This window comes from Centroberyx affinis, unplaced genomic scaffold (genome assembly GCF_046629955.1).
Source record: "Centroberyx affinis isolate AG114_WGS23_722 - 3 ecotype Tasmania unplaced genomic scaffold, CSIRO-AGI_Caff_v1 ptg000393l_1, whole genome shotgun sequence".
Taxonomy (NCBI): domain Eukaryota; kingdom Metazoa; phylum Chordata; class Actinopteri; order Beryciformes; family Berycidae; genus Centroberyx; species Centroberyx affinis.
This window is the reverse complement of record NW_027279061.1, coordinates 61,257-80,711: the sequence shown is the minus strand read 5'-3', so window position 1 is coordinate 80,711 and position 19,455 is coordinate 61,257. Positions and strand designations below refer to the sequence as shown.

Here is a 19,455-nt window from a genome sequence, read left to right as displayed (position 1 = left end):
ATCTCATGAGAGTTAAAGAGACAGTTTTGCTAGCTTGTTAAATACATTTAATGACTGCAATATACGTTAAAACAATGAATTAATTAAACCGCTTCCATGAACTAAACATACTGTTTGTTTACAGCAGAATTCCAGGCGTTCTGTAGGCGAAAGCTGAGCTTCTTGTGAAGCTCAGAAAAGAAAACTTCTGGTCCTGTGGACTGGACATTAAACAGCCCCGTGTTGGACCCAGGCCTGGAACTTCACATCAACACATCCATAAACACAAACCTCCATAAACCTTTACAGTTACAGGTCAATATAAAACATTAAAATGCCAATGTGGTCTAGTATAAACCGTTTATACAAGGAGCAAGTTGACTATACCTAATAAAACATGACAAACACTAGATTTTAAGGGCTTTCTTCAAATAAATAGTTTACAGCTTTTCTATACAGTATTCTTAAATAATAGTTCAGTTGAGAAGAACCTACCTAGTATGTCTTATTTGGGAATGTACTGAACATGAACTAATAAAGTTCTACAATATGGAAAGATGATCGCATCTTTGGCACAACAACTGACAACAGCTGATGAGCCACAACATTTAATGTTTAGTGTTCAAGACTGGGCATCTGTTGATCAAGAGAAAATGCCCTTTCTAAAAACATCAAGATGTTTAAAGTGTAATTGTTGATCAAAGTACTGCATCTGGCTTGGGTTCTGCCACTGCCTTGGACCCTACAGAGCAACAGTCTGTTTTGACTCTGTACATTTTCTCTCAGTCCAGGAGAACATACACAGGCTTCCCTCTCATAAAAACCTTCGCTCTTATTCAGAGGTTATCTTGTTCCTGCCTGCGGGGAGAGATAAGCGACTTGTACATTAATTTCTATTATAGGTTCAACATAGGATCTTCAAGGCTTGCCGGTCGTCGTGCGTGCAGCTCTGTACAGGAGGATGCAGGGTGTAACTCTGTATTGTTACAGTGTCACAGCAACAGCGAAGACACTGACCACGCAGTACATGGTGCGGTTCTCCCACCTGACTGTGCAGCTTCCTGGAACACAATCACAGGAGGAGCAATTACAGTAAAGGGAAAATCTTAATTTTATTCAAACAATAAAAACTAGACAGTTACTACAAGAAAACAGGTATTAGGGCTTGTTAATATATGTGGACACATAGTTTAATCTCCAGCAGATTTACATTTGTAATTATACTTTGCTGAAGAACAAGAATTTTAAGCTGCCTGTGCAGATATTATATTTAGGGATTCTTGGGAATGGGATATTTTGAGCTGAAAACGACCAGCGATCCTTAAATGCAAAAATCAGCAGATACTGATATTAGCCCATTTTGTTAATATAGTCAACAGAAAGTTTCAGATTTTTTTCTGGCAAAAGGTTCTGGTGAGTTTATTTATAGAGCATGTTTATAGGCAAGTTGTTGAACAGCTGAAGCAGAAGAATAATAAAATAATTCTTTGGACTGATGTGGGAGTAAGTAAGCTCCTGCTTATAGACGGTAGCAAATTTTATTTTCCATTTACAAATAGGTGCAACCTACTCCTACTGGCTAAAATTTTATGCAAATGGGTTACTTTTTTTTTTCATGAAGCTGAATTGAAGCACCAGGGTAGGCCCAGTGGCCTAAACTGGCAGTCTATTTGTCTAATAGTTTAGAGTGACTATATGCTAATATTGATTAGTGAGTGACTGATCAGAGTATTCCAACTTTTACAATCTTTGTCTAGTTGTGAGTCACAATTATTGATTTGCCAGCCATTAATGACAGGAAAAGGTAAGATTCATATGATATTCATATGATCAAAATGCCTTTCTTGAATGCAAAGACTGTAGGTTAAATATTTTATATTCGTCAGTACACACAAATCCTTACTTGTATGACCAGGGTAAATTAATCTCATTAGAATAAATCTAATTCAGAAAACCTCACTTTACAGTGACATATATTCCCACTGTAGACATATTCGGGTTAAGCCTAGTTACTAGTACAGGTTGCCTCTCACCATCAGTGGCAGTGTCCCAGTAGCAGGAATTGGCTGTGTGGAGACCAGCACCACTCTTCTGCATGATGGCACAGTTTACTGCAAAACACCAGAGAGCCGTGTTAGTCACATCCCATGTTCACCTCATACATACAATGTCTACATATCAACACTATCCCCTGGCATCACACTCTCACCATGGAACTATACAACAGCTACTTCACCTATGTATTTGAATGGCCTCCCTTGTTTGACCAGGTGTGTAAGAGAGTGCTCCACTATGCTGGCAGTCCACTGGTTCACCTTGTTCTGGTTATAATCTGTTCCGCCAATGACACCTTCAATACACTGAGACAAAAGCATAGAGAAAATGTTATGTACACTGTCATATCAAATCATATGAGAGTGGCTTTACAATACAAAGGTTTATGAATCCAGTGTTAAAAATCTACCTCTTTAACAGAGATACTGGCCTCATCCGCATTGAAGACCACCTGCAATGACAAAAATGTGATTAATTAGTGGTGTCAGGACAGTGTAACCATGGAGATGTTTTCTCTTCCTATTACTAATGCACAGAGACGCTGCTTTACAGACAGAACTATTTTACAGTCAGGCAGTGGCTCTATACTGCATGGGAAGGAAGGCTGAAATACTCATGGGTGTCACTTGGGGTGGCTTTGATCCACATCTATGGATCATATTTAGGTGTGACAGCTGCTGCATAGGAAGGAACTATTCACATATTATGAATGTCAATAAGTTCCAGTACACAAATATAGGCTACAGACATTTAGCATACAAATTAGGAAAGTTTATTTTGTTTGGAAGCATTATACAAATTTTCAGCAAATGAACACGTTGTATATTAAGCCATTGTGAATTATTCAAATAACTAATGAAGTGCCTTTATAAACATTTTATTAAAGTTAACAAACTGCAATAGAAAGATTTATAATTAGATGATAATAATTAAATTATAATAGTTAGCCTAAATTATATTCTTACGCCAAGGATGTAGTTTGGACAGCAGTTACAGTGGTTGCTAAGCGACACATGAGTACCGGTAGGCGAATTTATATTTAAATGAACAGTTATGCGGTCACAGGTGTGTTTATCACGCATTTTAAAACCGCTTCCGACGTGACTCAGCCGGCACTTTCTGACTTATAAAGAACGTTATGTGCTTTTCTGATGACGGTAACTGACAGTTACTGTGATACATCGTGATTTCATCTAAGTCATGGTCCCCAGTCTGGTTATGTTCTGTAACCCGAGTCGATACATGCCGTAACTCATGACATTATAACAACTTTCCAGGACAGGCTTAAACTGAGACAGACAACAGCTACAACAGCTGTATTTCTTATGAATTATTTGACAGTCAGTCCGGCTGATCATTTTGACCACACCCTGGTAGAAAAAGCCGTTAGCTGAGCTTTAATGTTAGCTAACTAGCTACCTATGTTAATGTTAGCTAACATGCCACTCCCTTCATCTTTTCTTTCTAGCGTTGTAGATAGCAACGTTAGATTCGACTACATTAAATGTTAGTGTATTTAGCGCTACCTCCTCTCCGGAATTATACTCCTCCATTGTCACTGACACAAATATCGCCCGTCTCTCCAAAATAGCTTTAATAATGCCGCTGCCGGGATGCTTTATTGTTCCTGCTCAGCTGTTCGTGTGCAAAGTCAACGAGTGCAGACAAGATAAATCTCTACATCCTAAACGTTACGATTATATTATATATCGCCATCCAGTGGCACAATGTAGATACTAGGCCTACATTTTCTCCAAACCCAAAGGATGATCAAAGGGCATTTCACTCATAACACATCTGAACTAGAATTGCAAATGTAATGGGTGCTTCCTTGGCCCATGCTACACCCTTCCACGAAGTTTCATGAAAATCGGCCCAGTAGTTTTTCCGTAATCCTGCTAACAGACAGACAGACAGACAGACAGACAGACAGACAGACAAACGGCACCGAAAACATAACCTCCTTGGCGAAGGTAATAATCGTTATTATTTTTTATTGGTACCTATGTTTGTAGGCTACTTATGTTGTGGGGCTCCATGCAGCCCTTATCAGAACTCCAATGACCCTCATAAGTGTTTTTCTACACCAAATCGAATGTGAGTGCTGTATGGCTACTGCCGTTTTTCTAGCCCGCCTAATCATCCATACAAAGCATCCACATTTTAAATGCATTTGTAGTCACCAAATAGTCTGCCAACAAATTTAACCATCTGTAAATTCAGAGTTTGACAGTGTTAGTGAGATGGTATCCAGTAGCCTAAACTGCCACTCTACACAGTAAAATTAACTCTTCTTCAGGTCACTACACAGCCAATAAATATATATAGACCATCCAGTGGCTCTCAGCTGGAAAACCTGCATGGAAACGTCTGGGAGAAATGAATGATGTGATGTCTGAGGGCTGAGGTGCTGAATGAACATGGTCTAATAGACATGACAGTAGCCTACTATGGGGGGAGTTACAATATAGCTACTCACCTCCTCAACGAGCCCAGCACTGCACCATTGCCATTAATATATACAGTAGACTGATGTAAGATGATGTGCACATGCTATATGTCATATTTGCTGTTTTGGGCGGAGTTCTCCTTTAATGTGGTTAATTAGTTTATTGTGGCAGAGCCTCACTGCGTGCTGCACAAACAACAATTGTCGCATTGTCAGAAATAAGCCTATTTGTAAGAACTGCGTGTGCGGACATAGGCTACTCATGGGCACTCATGGGCTCTCTTCTCTCTCTCTCTCTCTCTCTCTCTCTCTCTCTCTCTCTCTCTCTCGCACGCACACACACACACACACACACACACACACACACACACACACACACACACACACACACCACGCCCCCTCCACTCGGGAACACCCTGCCTGGATTTCTGCGTTCAGACTGTGCCTAGGCGCACCGACATCCGCAACTCCCTGACATGAGCCCCCGACTCCCTATAATCTGTTTTCCTTTGGCACCTCTCCGCCCGATAGAGCCACCAGGTAAGACCGCTGTTCCGCATGTCCAGTAGCTTTACTTTTGCACGAAAACTCAGTCTTTTTTAGCAGCATATGGCACAATCAGTGTGTGAAACGTGTTTGACTGTGGTGACAGGCGACAGCGCTGATCACCAACAACCCAAGCGATCCATTTAAAGCCTGTTATCCGTTAAGGATGTTTTATCTCCTTTTTTTGTTGCTGATTTTCCACCATCACGACCATGACCTCAGAGAATTAATCACACGGCCGTGGGACCAGACTGCCCACTTCCCATCCAAAGTTAGGCGCGTTTGGGCAGGTGCAATGCAGCAAAAAGCTCTTTTTTTGTTTTTTCGCTGGTGTTGCCTCTGCCGGTTTGACAGTAGACTAACCTGCTGTCAACTCTTCAACCAGGCTGCATCTGCTGAAACTTGCTGGGAATATGTTGCACCCAGTGCTTAAATTGTGCCGGATCCTGCCGGAACAGGATCCGCACCTCGCGGTTTTGGACTACCTGCATTCCAGTACCTATTTGCGTGGACCCGGCACCTGGTGGCATGAAACGTTTTTTGTTGTTTTTTTGTCTGCCATGTAGTACTCCCAATAGTTGACTCTTCTTTCCTTTCCCCTCCCTTCCAAAAACCTAACTGTCTCATTTCCATTGGAAGACAGCTGTTTACCCTATTAGAAAGTAACGACAAGCGCATAGTAATCACTTCACACATGAGTGAGCTGCTCTGCAGAGTGTGTTATGGTAAACTTCAGACAGCGTCATGGCTAAAAGTTAGAATTTGCTGTGCATATGTCCGCTGTGTGGACTATTCTGGAAAATTAGACATGGTAAGCATGATTTTTTTTTGTAAACGTGTTAGCATATTCTATAATCTATTAGGTCTCTGCTGGGACAATCAAAATTCAAATTTGCATAGATGACTGCAACAGAAACAGAATTTTTTTTAGAGCGTGGACCTGTAAATCCCACAGTTAAATATGCGGGCAATTGCGCATGTTATGTTGAGTGTCCAGAAATAATTGGTAATATCATGAGAATTGGTTGACATGAAGGGCTGTAAGCCCCATCACTGTGGGCATTTCAAAACCAGCGCGGTCCAGCTGAGTGTCGCATTTAGGTGTAGGCTACTTCTAGCTGCACCACGACACGTTTTATTGCATTATTCGCTGACATTGTTTCCTACATTCAAAATCGATATCCTATGAAAGTATTTGTATCGAATATTGATGCGTAACTACTCGAACCAGAATTTCTCTGGTAAATGGTTGAAGCCATTGCAGTTTCCTTTATGTAGGCCTATGATTAGGATGTCTCATAGTATGTGGTCATTTTTTGTTGTGCACAGTGCAGTTATATCTTTAGTCTACTACTTGAAGGGCAGGTTTGTAAAAATTAGCATTATGTAGCCTATGCAATAATCAAATATTGTTATAGGTCCCCAGTAGTCGGAGCTCTAAGGTCATATAGTCGGTCATTTAGTAATGTTTAGGCTGTTAGGTCTACAGTAAGCTATGTGGCTGCACTGAGCACCACCGTGCCTCCAATGCGCTTATTGTCTTGATATGTTCCGGAACCTTTTCCCTCCACACCGACTCGCGGGAACACCGAGCCCTTGGTGTTCCGGGACCTCATCATTTACAAATTAAGCACTGGTTGCAAACTTAATACAACAACCCAGCCGGAGGTAGATATGTGAGTCTTTTCATAGCCTCACCAAGGCTATAATATTAGTCTGTAATATCGAGTGCAGCACTTGGAGAAAGTAGGCTACTCACTGCTTCAGTTACATTATCATAGGCAAATTGCCGTCATTCAGATCAAATATCCATCTGGGGTTTGAATGTGGCATTTCCTCCTGAGGCATTTACAAAAAGCAAATGAAAAACCACTATAATATTTATGCCTGTGAATTCCCTGTGGCATTTTTATTCTCATATGGTGTCACCGTATCCCTATAACATCCCTCTATAATGTATAAAAAGGATTACAGTTGGGTTTTTTTTAAAGGTCTACTCAACCAGCTCTCGACTGTGTTAACTTGTGTGTGTCTGGCCAAGGGGAAAAGGTGACAGACAGCCAGTCGTCTTATTATCAGTGTGTCTGTATCTCAGGCCCAGGGGAGCAGCTCTGCTCCTAAGATGCTGCTAAATGGATGCAGGATCGGTTATCTAGCTTAGGTCTAACAGAACTGAATAGGCTGGATACAGTCACTCCTCTGATAAAACAAAATACTAGGCTATCCTTCTTCTAGTTCAAAGCTAATTTCACCTCGGCTCAGTCGGTTGTGTGCCTGTCTTTGGTGCTGGCAGTGACAGCACTTATGGGAAGAGATTGATCCAAGGTGGAAGGTGGTGGCTTTAACCCTAGGATAAAATAAGATGAAACCTCATTGGTGTCTGTGGGAAGATTTGGTAAAGCATTCTCAGAAATGGGGATTTGAAGCCATGGCTCTAATCAGAAACCAGAAGTCACGTTAGGAAGGTTTATCACCTTGAGTCTGGCACTTTGGACTGCATGATGCATGTAGGATGCATGAATAACATGTGTAATATTGACAGATGGTTGAGCCCAGGTGAGGCTTTAGTTTTGATGTGAGTAAGTTTACTCCTCTGGTCAAAACACTGGGACTAATTCAGCATCATATTTTTCAGCCGGTCGGTAGGGCAGCTGTGTTATTCCAGTGTGTCACGAAGCTTGAGCTCATGTCTGTCTGCTACAGTGGAAAGAGGATTCAGATTTTCAACAGCCACTTTAATTTCTTAGCAGCCATAGTAGTCTGAAAATAGAAAAGGCTGACGCAACCTTACCAAGTGGCTATTAGACTTGAAAGACGGCTGCTTGCCAAAGCGGCCAGTAATATTAACAAACTAGCCACAGAAAAAATGTAGCCAGCGTTTTGTACCAGCTGTTAATCTTGAGCCTTGCTGGCAAGCATAAGATGCATGGGTTTAAGACTGAGAACAGCCGCAAATTAAAATGAAGCTGTAGTCCTTAAGGGTATGAATAACAACTGTGAGCTAATATATTATCATTAGTGTTATAGCAGAGGCCTGTAAGTGGATGTCGTTTTAAAGTTAGCCGTCCCCATTAGGTGTGCATTTAACCTTGCTGCCAATGTCAAAGACCAGATGACAAATATTTGCCAGTAGCCTACCTGAGACTGAAAAAAAGAGAAACACTGATATTAGGGACGTCCCTGACAAACTGTCTTTTAATTTATCTTGTTACATGGCATCTATTCATAAATAATGAGCGTTTTCTATCTAAATTATCTTGCCATATTATAATCTGTCATGGTAAGCCTTCCCTAAATTGCCTCATTTAGTCCTTATAAGCAATAGATACTGCATCTGTTGAGGACAATTGAAGATGTTTTATCAATGTCACATGAAGAATAACCCCCTAACAATAACTGAGCTTTTATACAACACACACACAAGGCTAGAGGAGAATAAATGGGTGAATAAAGGAGGAGAGGAGCCGGGGAAAATAGGGATTCCCTGATTTCTCTGCAGGCAGGCAGGCAGAGAGCAGAGCGCACATCTACCACAGCAGGAAGAAGCCTGGGGGAACGCAGTCACACAGCATTAGAGGTCAGCCTTTCTAGGATCTGGCCAGAGGGAGTAGGGGGTGTGTGTGTGTGCGTGTGCATTCACACGTGCATGCATTATGTGGCAGGCACTGTTAACCCAGACAGGCTGCTGCCAATGCTGCCAGACTGATGTAATGAGGTTATGTTGCCACTCTCAGACTGCCACACAAATCCTATTTACTCTGGACATTCCCTTGTATCCCCACAAACAATGACTGCTGAGGGGCTATGAGGGGACAAGAGTTATGGAGGGAGAGACTTGGTCTGCCTTGAGAAGGGGAAAACTGTGTGTGAGTCATTCCTAATGTTAGTTTATGAAACAGAATTTATTCTATACATCTGCTGTGCCACTGCATTGAATTATGTCTGTGCCTTACAATGCTGTTTTGTGCCGGGTGGGTTTCCCTCCCTCCCACTCACTGATGCTTCTCTTATCCGCTTTCATCCGTCGCACTCGTAACTCTCAAGTGCATGCAGCGTGCCCATTTGGTATGCAGCCTGTAGCCCCATGCGGGCTCAGAGATATGTCGCGTCCCCGTTCAATCACAGCCACAGCCAGGCAATCAGTGGAACCCCATCCCCACACCGACTCCGCAGATGTGGAAAAAAAAAAAGAAATCTCAAAAGCTGAAATGTAATTTGGAGATAGTGCAGAGAGGAATGACTCAACCGGATAATAGGTGGCTGGTCAGGGAGCGATGCCACAGTGTCGCCATCTCCGAACCTCTAATATGTAAGGACACATCCCACTGTGGCCACTCCTTACCGCCACTGCCCACCCACCGCACTGTATGGGCTTTCTCCCTAGAAATTAGCTGAATGTGTGGGTGCAAGCGACTGGGTCTTCATCAGAGGTGCTGAGTGGAAAAGTCAAGTCAGCACAGATCATGTAAAAAGGAGTGAGCATCACTACTATCATTAATCAGATTCATTAACAGGAATGCATACGCTTAAAGGTCTTTCATAATCAACAAAGATGATGCTTAGTTCATATGTGGACACATGACACATGACACATGATACAAGGCCAGCCATTGTGACATCACTGGATACAAGGAATAAGTAGAACCTGGAATCACAACCACAGTGTTTTGCAATAATAAAGAAACATCACAACAAAATAGGGCAATAATTAATATTATTGTTTATCGTGTATATAATTTTAGTGGAATCATACCATGAAGATATTGTGATACACCTTTCTGTCTAAATTGATGGTAGCAAGCAAATTTTATTTAAAATGAAAGAATGATGTGTGAAACATTTTAAAGAATATTAATTGAAAATGTCAGAGTCTTGACATCACATTTAACATTGCCATGTTGTTCAGTGAAATTAAGATCAATTTATTTAACATAATTTTGTGTACATAAGCCATATTGTGATATATAGTGGTATCAAAGAAAACATTGATTTTGATATTGAGTTCAACCATATTGCCCAGCCATACAACAAAAGATAAGTGAATAAACCCATATAACAATTATTTTGTTAAATGGATTTATATGATACTGTAAGCACAGCACTCCCCTGATGAAGACCTAATCGAAACGCTGCTGTGTCTGATTTCATTCAGAAAAGTGACATTTTTAAGCGCATGCTTCCTCCTACCTACTAGGGCTGCAACTAACGATTATTTTAATTGTCGATTAATCTGTCGATTATTTTCTCAATTAATCGATTAGTTGTTTGGTCTATAAAATGTCAGAAAATGGTGAAAAATGTCAATCAGTGTTTCCCAAAGCCCAAGATGACGTCCTCAAATGTCTTGTTTTGTCCACAACCCAAAGATATTCAGTTTACTGTCATAGAGGAGTAAAGAAACCAGAAAATATTCACATTTAAGAAGCTGGAATCAGAGAATTCTGACTTATTTTTCTTAAAAAAATTTACTCAAACCCATGAATCGATTATCAAAATAGTTGGCAATTAATTTAATAGTTGACAACTAATCGATTAATCATTGCAGCTCTACTACCTACACATACTAGTTGCACAGCTTTGGGACTTCAGCAGCGCAGAAACAGTCTAAACCAATGAACCAAATCCACCAGGGTAAATGCAATTAACTACCTGGCAGAATAGCAAACCAGCAGTATTCTGGACCACTGGTCTGAACCAACAGTGAGGACTCTGTTCATTGATCTGTCCTGGTTGCTCAGCCAGCCAAGGTACCAATCATATACTCAACACATAGCGGATTTTATTGATTATCTCTCCCTTTGCTGTGCCTGATGTATACTCCAATGTATACAACCCCATAAAACAGAAATGCCATAGAGCTCATAGCTCTAAAAGAAATCATTATCCATTATCCACAGTCTTCACACTCTGAATAATGATAAGATTATACAGTACACACACACACTCACAGACACAGAGGATTCCCTTCTCTCCATTAGTCCTGCTTCTGCTAAAATGTAGCAGGCAAGCAGCAGTAAAACAGAAATGAGTCCTATGAAATATTCAGCCTTGCTGGTGAATGAAGGGAAGAGGAGGGAAGCTGTTTATAACCCCGGCATCTTTCTGCGAGGCAGCAGCAGAAACAGAGAGCAGACCCTGAAACTGGGTTAATAAGATCCAGCCACAATCTGTAGCCCTCTCATCTCTTGTTCTGTAAGCGCTCAAAAAGAGAGGAACACAGTAACGGCACAGCGAGCGTTAGATGTTTGGTTGAGGAACAAAGGGTTTTCGCCATGTAAAGTTTTCAGGAGAGGTACATCCATGTCATGAAAGATCAAAGATGTACACCAGCCTACTTTATTAATCATAGTTGTGTCACTGCTGTTGCTGTCATTCAAAGGTTCCCAGTGTTCTCTCACTGAAGAGCTAAAGCATCTGTTTTCCAACCTTTACCTTTAAAAAGCATATGAATCCCTAAGCCATTTTGATTACTTTCAGGCTCTTATACAAAACCTGTTCCTTTTTAGTAAAAATAACACTGAAGTAAAAAGCAGATATAGGACTGCTACTGGTGGGTTCTGTAGTATAAGAGGATGCTCTTTGGTCTATGGGCAAAAAACATAGCAAGGTGTGGTTGCTGTTTATAGTCTGGGTATGGAATTGTATTATGCAGGATTTGCTATTTCTTATACAGTATGTGGTTGTTCATTGTGTACAATGTGACTGTGCTTCGTCATTCATTTGCTATGTTTTTATTCTCTATCACTGACGTAGGCTGTTTGATTAGTCTTCATTTTGGACAACACCCACTGCTACCTTAACCTATTTAAAATGACTGATTGGCAGCTGTGTGGCTTTGACACCCTGAAGAAGTTCCCTATGGCCGGAACATGTTGGTGTTTTTTAATGCTTTTGTGATGTAATAAAGTATTTAGCCTTTTGATACAAAGAGGAGTTTCCTTGGTCTTTTCTTCTGCATATGTGTGTTTATCCAACAGCCAGCCTCTCTGCACTTGGCTTGGCTTACACTTGTTATCGTAAACCTAAATGATGCCAGATCTGTAGGGTAGACAGCAGACTGTTGCTGGACCAGACTACCGGATGACCGGCTTTAGTAAAATGGACCCTTGTGCTGCTCCTCCTCTCAGAGAGCAGGGCTGCAGATAGAGACGTCACTGTGGTTGTATTTCACAGGAAGGACATGGGAATGGCTGATTACATTGATTGTTGAGGGAGGAATGGTCCCTGCTCTCATCAGTTAGAATGTCCCTCTCTTTAGCGACTCTGTCTCTGTCACCTAGCACACAGAGGCTCTCATTATGTAATAATCACACAAGTTGATTATCAGAAGATGCATTGGGAAAACTGCAGATGGATGCAGAAGGGGACGAGGAGGAGGAAGGGAATTAGATAAGCCTTTGGACAGAAGTTGGTTTCACTTTTTGTCGAAGACCTAAGTGCACTTCAGAAAGTAGAAATATAGTAGTAGAAATATAAGGACAAAAAAAGAGAAAGACCTGCATAATTAAACCAATATGTCTCAGATGTGTCAAGTTGAAGTACTCAGATGTCTAGATGTGACATTATAGGTCTTAATCTAAGCAGTTATTTCAGTCATTGCCTTTACTATATCATTTTCCTTTGCATTTTTAGTTTGGTTTGCTGTCATCAGTTTCATGCTTTATTTAAACAGACCGTCAAGAGTGCCGCTATTCAACAAAATGCAGTTGCTACTACTTAAAATACAAAGAGCATTTTGTTTGCAGTGCATTGAATTTATTTAAACATGACACGCTCCACACGGAGGAGGCTGAATCGTCTGCACTGTGCATGTCTTTTATATTCTGCACTAAAAGAATTTAAAGCTGAACATTGTAAATGTTGAGTGTGGACTATTTTTCTTCTTTGTTTTGTTGGTTTTAGACACCACATTTGCATGAGAATGACAGAGCGGCACAATAAATCTTCTGACGCCTTTTTATCTTTGGTGATGCAGTTGTAATGTAATTATAATGTAATACCTTATTTTTAATATGATTAACTTTTGTAGTTAAGTTAAGAGGCTGTAACAAAGTGATATTCTTCAAAGTGGTCATGAAAATGATAAATGCAGTGGATTAACATAAGTTCTGTATTATGAAACAAGGATCACAATACCATTTTCCTTTCCCCCATAGTTTAGTTTAATCTGCTTAAAAGGCAGAAGGGAACAGTCTTGAGCTTGACTTTTTGTATTTGTCTTGCACTGAGCTTTGTCCAGCCGCATGGAAATTAAAGCTTTCAAGGTTAGACCACTTACCAGTAATGTGGAGGCCATCGCTGAGCACCTGGTGTAACTCTGTTCCTCCTCTCCCTCTTTTTTCACCTTTCAATCCATTTCTGCCTTTCTCTTTCTGGTAATCTTTATCCCGCCAATCACCCCCAACACCACACACACAAACAAATCATCCTCTCTCCCTCTCTGTCTACTGGTGTGGGTTTGGTTGGAGGAGAAAGTCCTCTCCCAGGCTGGGAAGATGTTTTGGCAAATCACAAGCTGCCAGAGGCCGCGCTGGCCTTTCTCAATTAGTGGACAAAATGACACAAGCAGCATATGAATGAACGGACAAGAAGCTGTATTCTCTCTGTGGCAGGTAGGCTGCAGATAAGGATGATAGAAATAAAACAGAATGCAAGAGAGGTCACTGAAGGCGTAAATTGACACAAGGAGAAAGGGGAAGGAGTGCTGTGAGGAAGACAGGTGACAGGGAGCGTCCTAGATAAGGGTTTAGAAACACTCGCTCAGTTGGTTTGTTTTTCCTATTTTCTGCTCCATTGAACTCTGTCAGAAACTGGAGAGGCCTGCAGGCCTGATGGGTTATTACTGATGATGGCTCCTCTGAGAGTTATAATGTTACTGTGGCTCTGACATGCGTGCTCCATGGTTGAAAGGGAAGGATCATGGTTGGACTTTGCATGACTTCTTAAAGGTAACATTACAGTAACATTTGTTCCCAGATTTCTACAGATATGTTTGTTGTTGCTGCATGTTTTACAAAGTGTTTCTTTCTCTCTTGTGCGCTGTACACATCTTCGTTGTTGCTGTCTCAGTGAGAGCAGAACAAGAGCTGCATCACACAGCCGGTCGACTGCTGGGTAGCACACCGCTGCAAATGAGATCAGATCAGGGGATCCGCTGCTGTCTGGGTGGAAGCTGTCCTTCACAGATTTGAGATCAACACCCTCTCCATAACTCATAATCAGACACAAAAGGCCAAATCTGCCGAGGGAAGAATGTTAGTTACCCATAGAGTCTGAGCCTTGGTGGAGGCGAGCTGCTCATATCAGCGTCTAACATTGCTTCATTACTGCTGCGGTGTCAAAGTAATTAACATTTGAAATTTAATTCTGATTGACAAAGTATGATAGGCTGTTTTTCCAGAGAGTTATTGACACGCACACCTTCCAGAGAATGAAGAGGAGTGATGGGTATGTATACCGGCAGGGTCTCGGTTGATTGGCAGTGACATGGAGAGTGTGACTGACAGGTCTCCAGGCAGTGGAGAGGGTCATTAGTGCAGTGCACTAGTACCGATGTGTTATCTTCCCTTAGGCGCTGTGTGTGTGTGTGTGTGAGAGAGAGAGAGAGAGAGAGACAGAGATAGATGAGACAGAGGAGAGAGGGAGCAAGGGAAAGAAAAAGAGAGAGTGAGAGAAAAAGAGAGAGTGAGAGAAAGGGAGAGGGCTCGCCGCGTAGCTGCAAAGTACACATAGGCAGGGATAGTTTCCACTTGGACAAACATGTCATGTATCATTGAATGTGGTGTCCTTGCCCAAACCCAACCTCTCTTACCAGAAGCCTCTCCGATCTCCTGTAGCATGCCAGATCTCATCTCTAGCTGTCTGCAAAGACGACGGCTGTCTATTGATTTCACCTCGCTGTGCACAGAGGTCCGCATCCGATCCCAGGAAGTGGATTATGTGCAGTAAGATATACAGCTGAGATACTGGCATAAATTCTATTTGCTTAATTTCCTTGTACTTCACATAAAGTAGAGAGCTTATTGAATTGAAAACCACTTTGACACCCTATACCATCCATACAGGCTCGTAGTCGGAATCTACAGTTTTTAAGTAGAGTTGTTAACTAACATTCAGTAGAAAGGAAATTCTAAAGGATCGTCATTCCCCATGTGAGTCCATGCACAGCTGTACAGTTGTAAAAGGCATTAAGCATGAGAAAGATACTGCCTAAGCAAACGTGCTTGCTTGCTTCTTTATAAAGGGCCCACTCAGTCTGTTGACACAGTGTTATAATCACTCATGGCAAATCGGTATAGCTCTCTGGGTTTTATGTGCGGAAATCCATCTTGAGAGCTTTGTGCTCCATGCCATCTTACCGAGGAGAGCAATGCAATTTTATGTCTCTTCAGCATTGCTGCGCTGTGAACCACGGCTTCATCTGTCATTGCTCATGATTTTTCTCATATCATCCCCTGAATAAAGGCTCTATGGCAATTAAACATCCTGCTTGGCTTTAAAGCCTAATTGGTTCCGTTATCCTGCATGATTCTTGGACAATGGACACGTTATGGATGTTTTTTCCGGCAAATTCTGGTCTTGGTTTAACTGCGATCCTGAAAACTGTTCCTAATAATTGGACCATAAAATAGCACAGTGAAGACGTATTTTATATCCTATATATGCCATGGTACAGTTGGACATAGTAAATTGTAAAGTGTATCATTATTGACCATATGCTGATGAATATTTAATGTGCTGTACACTTACATCACATCTCCCATTGTGGTTGTGCTGTGCTGGCTGGCTGCAGCAGGACAAAGGAGGTTTCTGGTCAGTGCTGCTGGCTGAGTGGAAGCCTCCTGCCGTTTAATGGTCACCAGAGATACTCTCTGACATTCATCATCAATTTCTATGGCTGTCTATCTGACATTAATAATTCAGGAGGCAACCACACAGCAGCCTGTAAATTACCATCAGGGAACTAAGGCTTTACATTACAGCAAGAATAATACAACGCAACCATGATGTATTAAAGATGTAATCCCATTAAATCTCACTGATAGGATACAGACATAAGCAAATCTCTTCTAGACCTCGCAGTAAGGACAGAATAATGTTTAATAGAGTAGTGTGGCTGAGCATTAAATAGAGAAGGCAGCTTTATAATTTATTAATGACCTGGAGTACCAATTGAAACCCCAGCAACTGCTCTTCATAGCCACATCTCTGAGCATTGTGCGATGCCATACAGGCTAGTAATGGTAGCCCTTGGGGAAATTATCTGGTCAAATATCGGCCTCACAGGAGATGGAGAATGTGCTGATATAAGGTGAAGGACCTGTGGGCTGAGCTATTGTATGTTTTATTTAGAAATGACCGCTGTTTTTAAAGGCAAAGGAAGACCTCTTAAGTCAGAGATCTGTGCTGATCTTAGCTGAAATAACGAGGCTGAGGCTGCTGTGGGAGCTGAGCGGACGGAGGGTGACCCACATTCCTGCACAAATACTCACACTCACAAATTCACTATATAAGTCTCCCTATAATATTCCATGTCTCCCCACCTCTCTCATCTTGCTTTAAATCTTTCATAGACGCACGCAATTGCGCACACACATTCACACAGAGTAAAAGGTGCATTAGGCTTAAGACATTCATAGTTTTTTGCCCCAGAGGCTGCTGGGAGCACATTGAAGTTGAAATGGGAAGAAAGAACAAGAAGAAGAAGAAGGAGCAGAGCAGAGGGCAACAAGGTTCATACAAAGACAAGACCATCTGATGTGGGGGAAAAATATATGGTTCTATTGTAAATATCTACTGTATGTAGTATGCAGTCTAGTGTGACTGAGAGAAATATCTGACATTGGTGAGTCCATCTTTTGCTCGCTTCTGTTTAGGAGCAAGTTTTGTATTTCACTATTTCAGTAAGTTTCAATTGATCTCTTCCTGTGTGTGGAGAAGACTTCCCACTAGTTACCATACCCGACACCAGAATTTCATTTGGGCAAATAGGGCAAATTGACGGCGCTTCAATTAGTGGGAATGGGACGCCCTTTTCTACTGCAGCCTTACTTTGTGATTTAGGCTGATAAGATGTGTGTGTATTTGCATAAAAATCTTACATAGTGCAGCTTCAACTTTGAAATAACTGGATTGCAGTTACAAAGGCAGCTAGACAAGCCGGTCATATTAAGTTGAATTCCAAGTAGCAGTATGTGCCAGCTGAGCTCTGATGATCACCACTATCTGGACGTTTTCAAAGAAACATGAGGAATTAATGAGTTCCAAAGAGGCCGGTACCTGAATTGCAGGTGCATTGGTGACAAAAGCTGCAAACGTATTTAATGTGGCGAGGGAAACAGTCTCGAAAATCATGGCAACATATGACAAACATGGACAAACTGCATCAGCAAAGAGGAACAGCGGTGACAAGTCAAACCTCACTGATAGTGATATACAGATATCTAATAGGATAGTGGCCTAACACCACAAAACTACGGCCTTATTGCCACAGAGTTAATCAACACCTCTGTGACACTGTCTGAAAACTATCTTTTAAGCTTCACAAAGCCGGTGTCCTGTAACAGGGCTGCCATTCACAAACTGCTTGTCTTCAAGGCCAATGCACAAAGGCACATAACCTGGTGCAAGGAGCACAACATTCAGACCCCTGAGCTCTGGAAAATAGTAGTAAAGTCCTATGAGTTGTCTGCCACCACTTTTCCTACATTTGATTTAAGTTTGGAGAAAGACAAAGGATGCCTTCAACCCACAGCTGGATCCGTAACGATTTCAGCAGCCGTCTAGTGGGAGCCATTAGGTCCGATGATTTCTCTGCATGGTCATGTAACAGCGAAGGAATATGAGGCCATTTTCCAGGACCGGGTTATCCTGTGGGGTAAAACACTGTTCCCGCATGATGTTCCCATGTTCCAAGATGATATTGCCCCATAAACACAGTTAGAGTGGTTTCATAAGCACCAGGATGAAGTCAAACACCTTCCATGGCCTCAGTCACCAGATCAAAACATCATTGAACCTTCATGGGAAAATCTGGAGCGCAGAGTGTGAAATTGATTTCCACCTCCTTCAAAAAACTGGAGGCTTTCATTCTTGAAGACCCACTACACACAGTTCAGGACTTGGATAAGAGCATTTCAAGGAGAACTGAAGCTGTTCTGAAGGCAAAGTGTGGCTCTATTCCTTACTTGATGTGTTTCTGTTATTCCCACCGCCCCCTGTATGTTCAGTAATCATAGTGTTTTATTGGTACCCTGTGTCCCTTTTTCATCCATGTATCCTTTGCTTTTCTGCCAACTGGAGCCCAGCCACTCTCAGACTCACCTGTGGTGTTTAACTGGCAGATTGATTCTCCTGTCACTGAGTTTGGCCACCTGCAGAAAACTGAACTTCACAACCAAATTGAACAGAGGTAAAATGCCACAGCGTTCATCTGCGGTTGTACTATAAACCATATAGTGAGAGGAGAAGTACCAAGAGGAAACCTTTCCTGCTCTTAAACCTACAAAGAAAGGAGGAAAAGAGCATAGCTTGGCATTATAGTGCCTTCTGTTACGTGTCTCCAATGTAGCTGAGACTTCATGACAAATCATTCCTTTTGGATCTCTACCCTTGAAAAACATGAGCTGGTGAAAAAGATGAATACCTTCCCTATACTCTGTTGAGAAAGCGGTGAGTCACTGTGCTTCCCTTGGAGCCACATTATTAGTACAGGGCTGAGTGATTGCATTTCCTCTGCCTAGAAGCCTAGGTTTAAGCGTCTCTTCACTGTTGTGTTTACTCAGGGCCGAGGGAAGGGGAGCGGGAATGTGTGTTGTGTGTACTCAGGGAGGGCTGTGTCAGGACACCACGCCTACTGCAGCACACATTTCAAACTCCCAGATAAAGACAGTGGAGTACTGTGCTTGCAATATGACAATGATATGATGCCAGCTCAGATAAATATTGGCTCCAATTTATTAACATTGTTGACCGAGTGTTAGTCATATACAGTATGTACCCAACAAGTCAGGGGCATCATGTGGTACAGTTGTGCTGCTGCCAAAATTTCCATGTTGGAATAAGACTTATGCAACAAATATTTGACATACTTTACTTTTGCACTCAGAATCATGTTTATCCACTTCGTTGCACAGACCGTTTTTTGTCAGATCTGCGTCTGTGTATACAATGCAGTTTTTTGCAAAAACAGTTGCATACCAGGCTGTTTTCACTACAGGTGGATTAGATAACGATGAATTCTAAATTCAAATGGTGGTCAGTTGTTTCAAACTCAGATCATTGATTTTTATTCCGCTCCTAGATGACCTGTCTTAAACAGCATGCGTGTTTGTCGGAGCATAACTGCCATGCTTGTGTGTGTATTTGCTTTGTGAAGGCTGAGCACAAACCCAGTGACTCAGTGAAAGAAGTGAAGCAAAAACAAT

General features: G+C 41.7%; 2 protein-coding genes across 2 annotated transcripts in view; one reads left to right on the top strand and one right to left on the bottom strand.

The window, feature by feature from the left end:
* sytl5 (synaptotagmin-like 5) overlaps positions 1 to 19,455 on the top strand; it is a 39,843-nt gene that overhangs the window by 6,392 nt on the left and 13,996 nt on the right. The window lies entirely within an intron of this gene.
* LOC139641652 (dynein light chain Tctex-type 3-like) lies at positions 39 to 3,679 on the bottom strand. Its single transcript, XM_071516165.1, has 5 exons — positions 3,561 to 3,679; positions 2,444 to 2,485; positions 2,216 to 2,339; positions 2,013 to 2,090; positions 39 to 1,040 (listed from the first exon to the last, which is right to left on the bottom strand). Exons 1-5 carry the CDS (start codon positions 3,585 to 3,587, stop codon positions 964 to 966), a joined length of 348 nt encoding a protein of 115 aa, XP_071372266.1. The 5' UTR covers positions 3,588 to 3,679; the 3' UTR covers positions 39 to 963.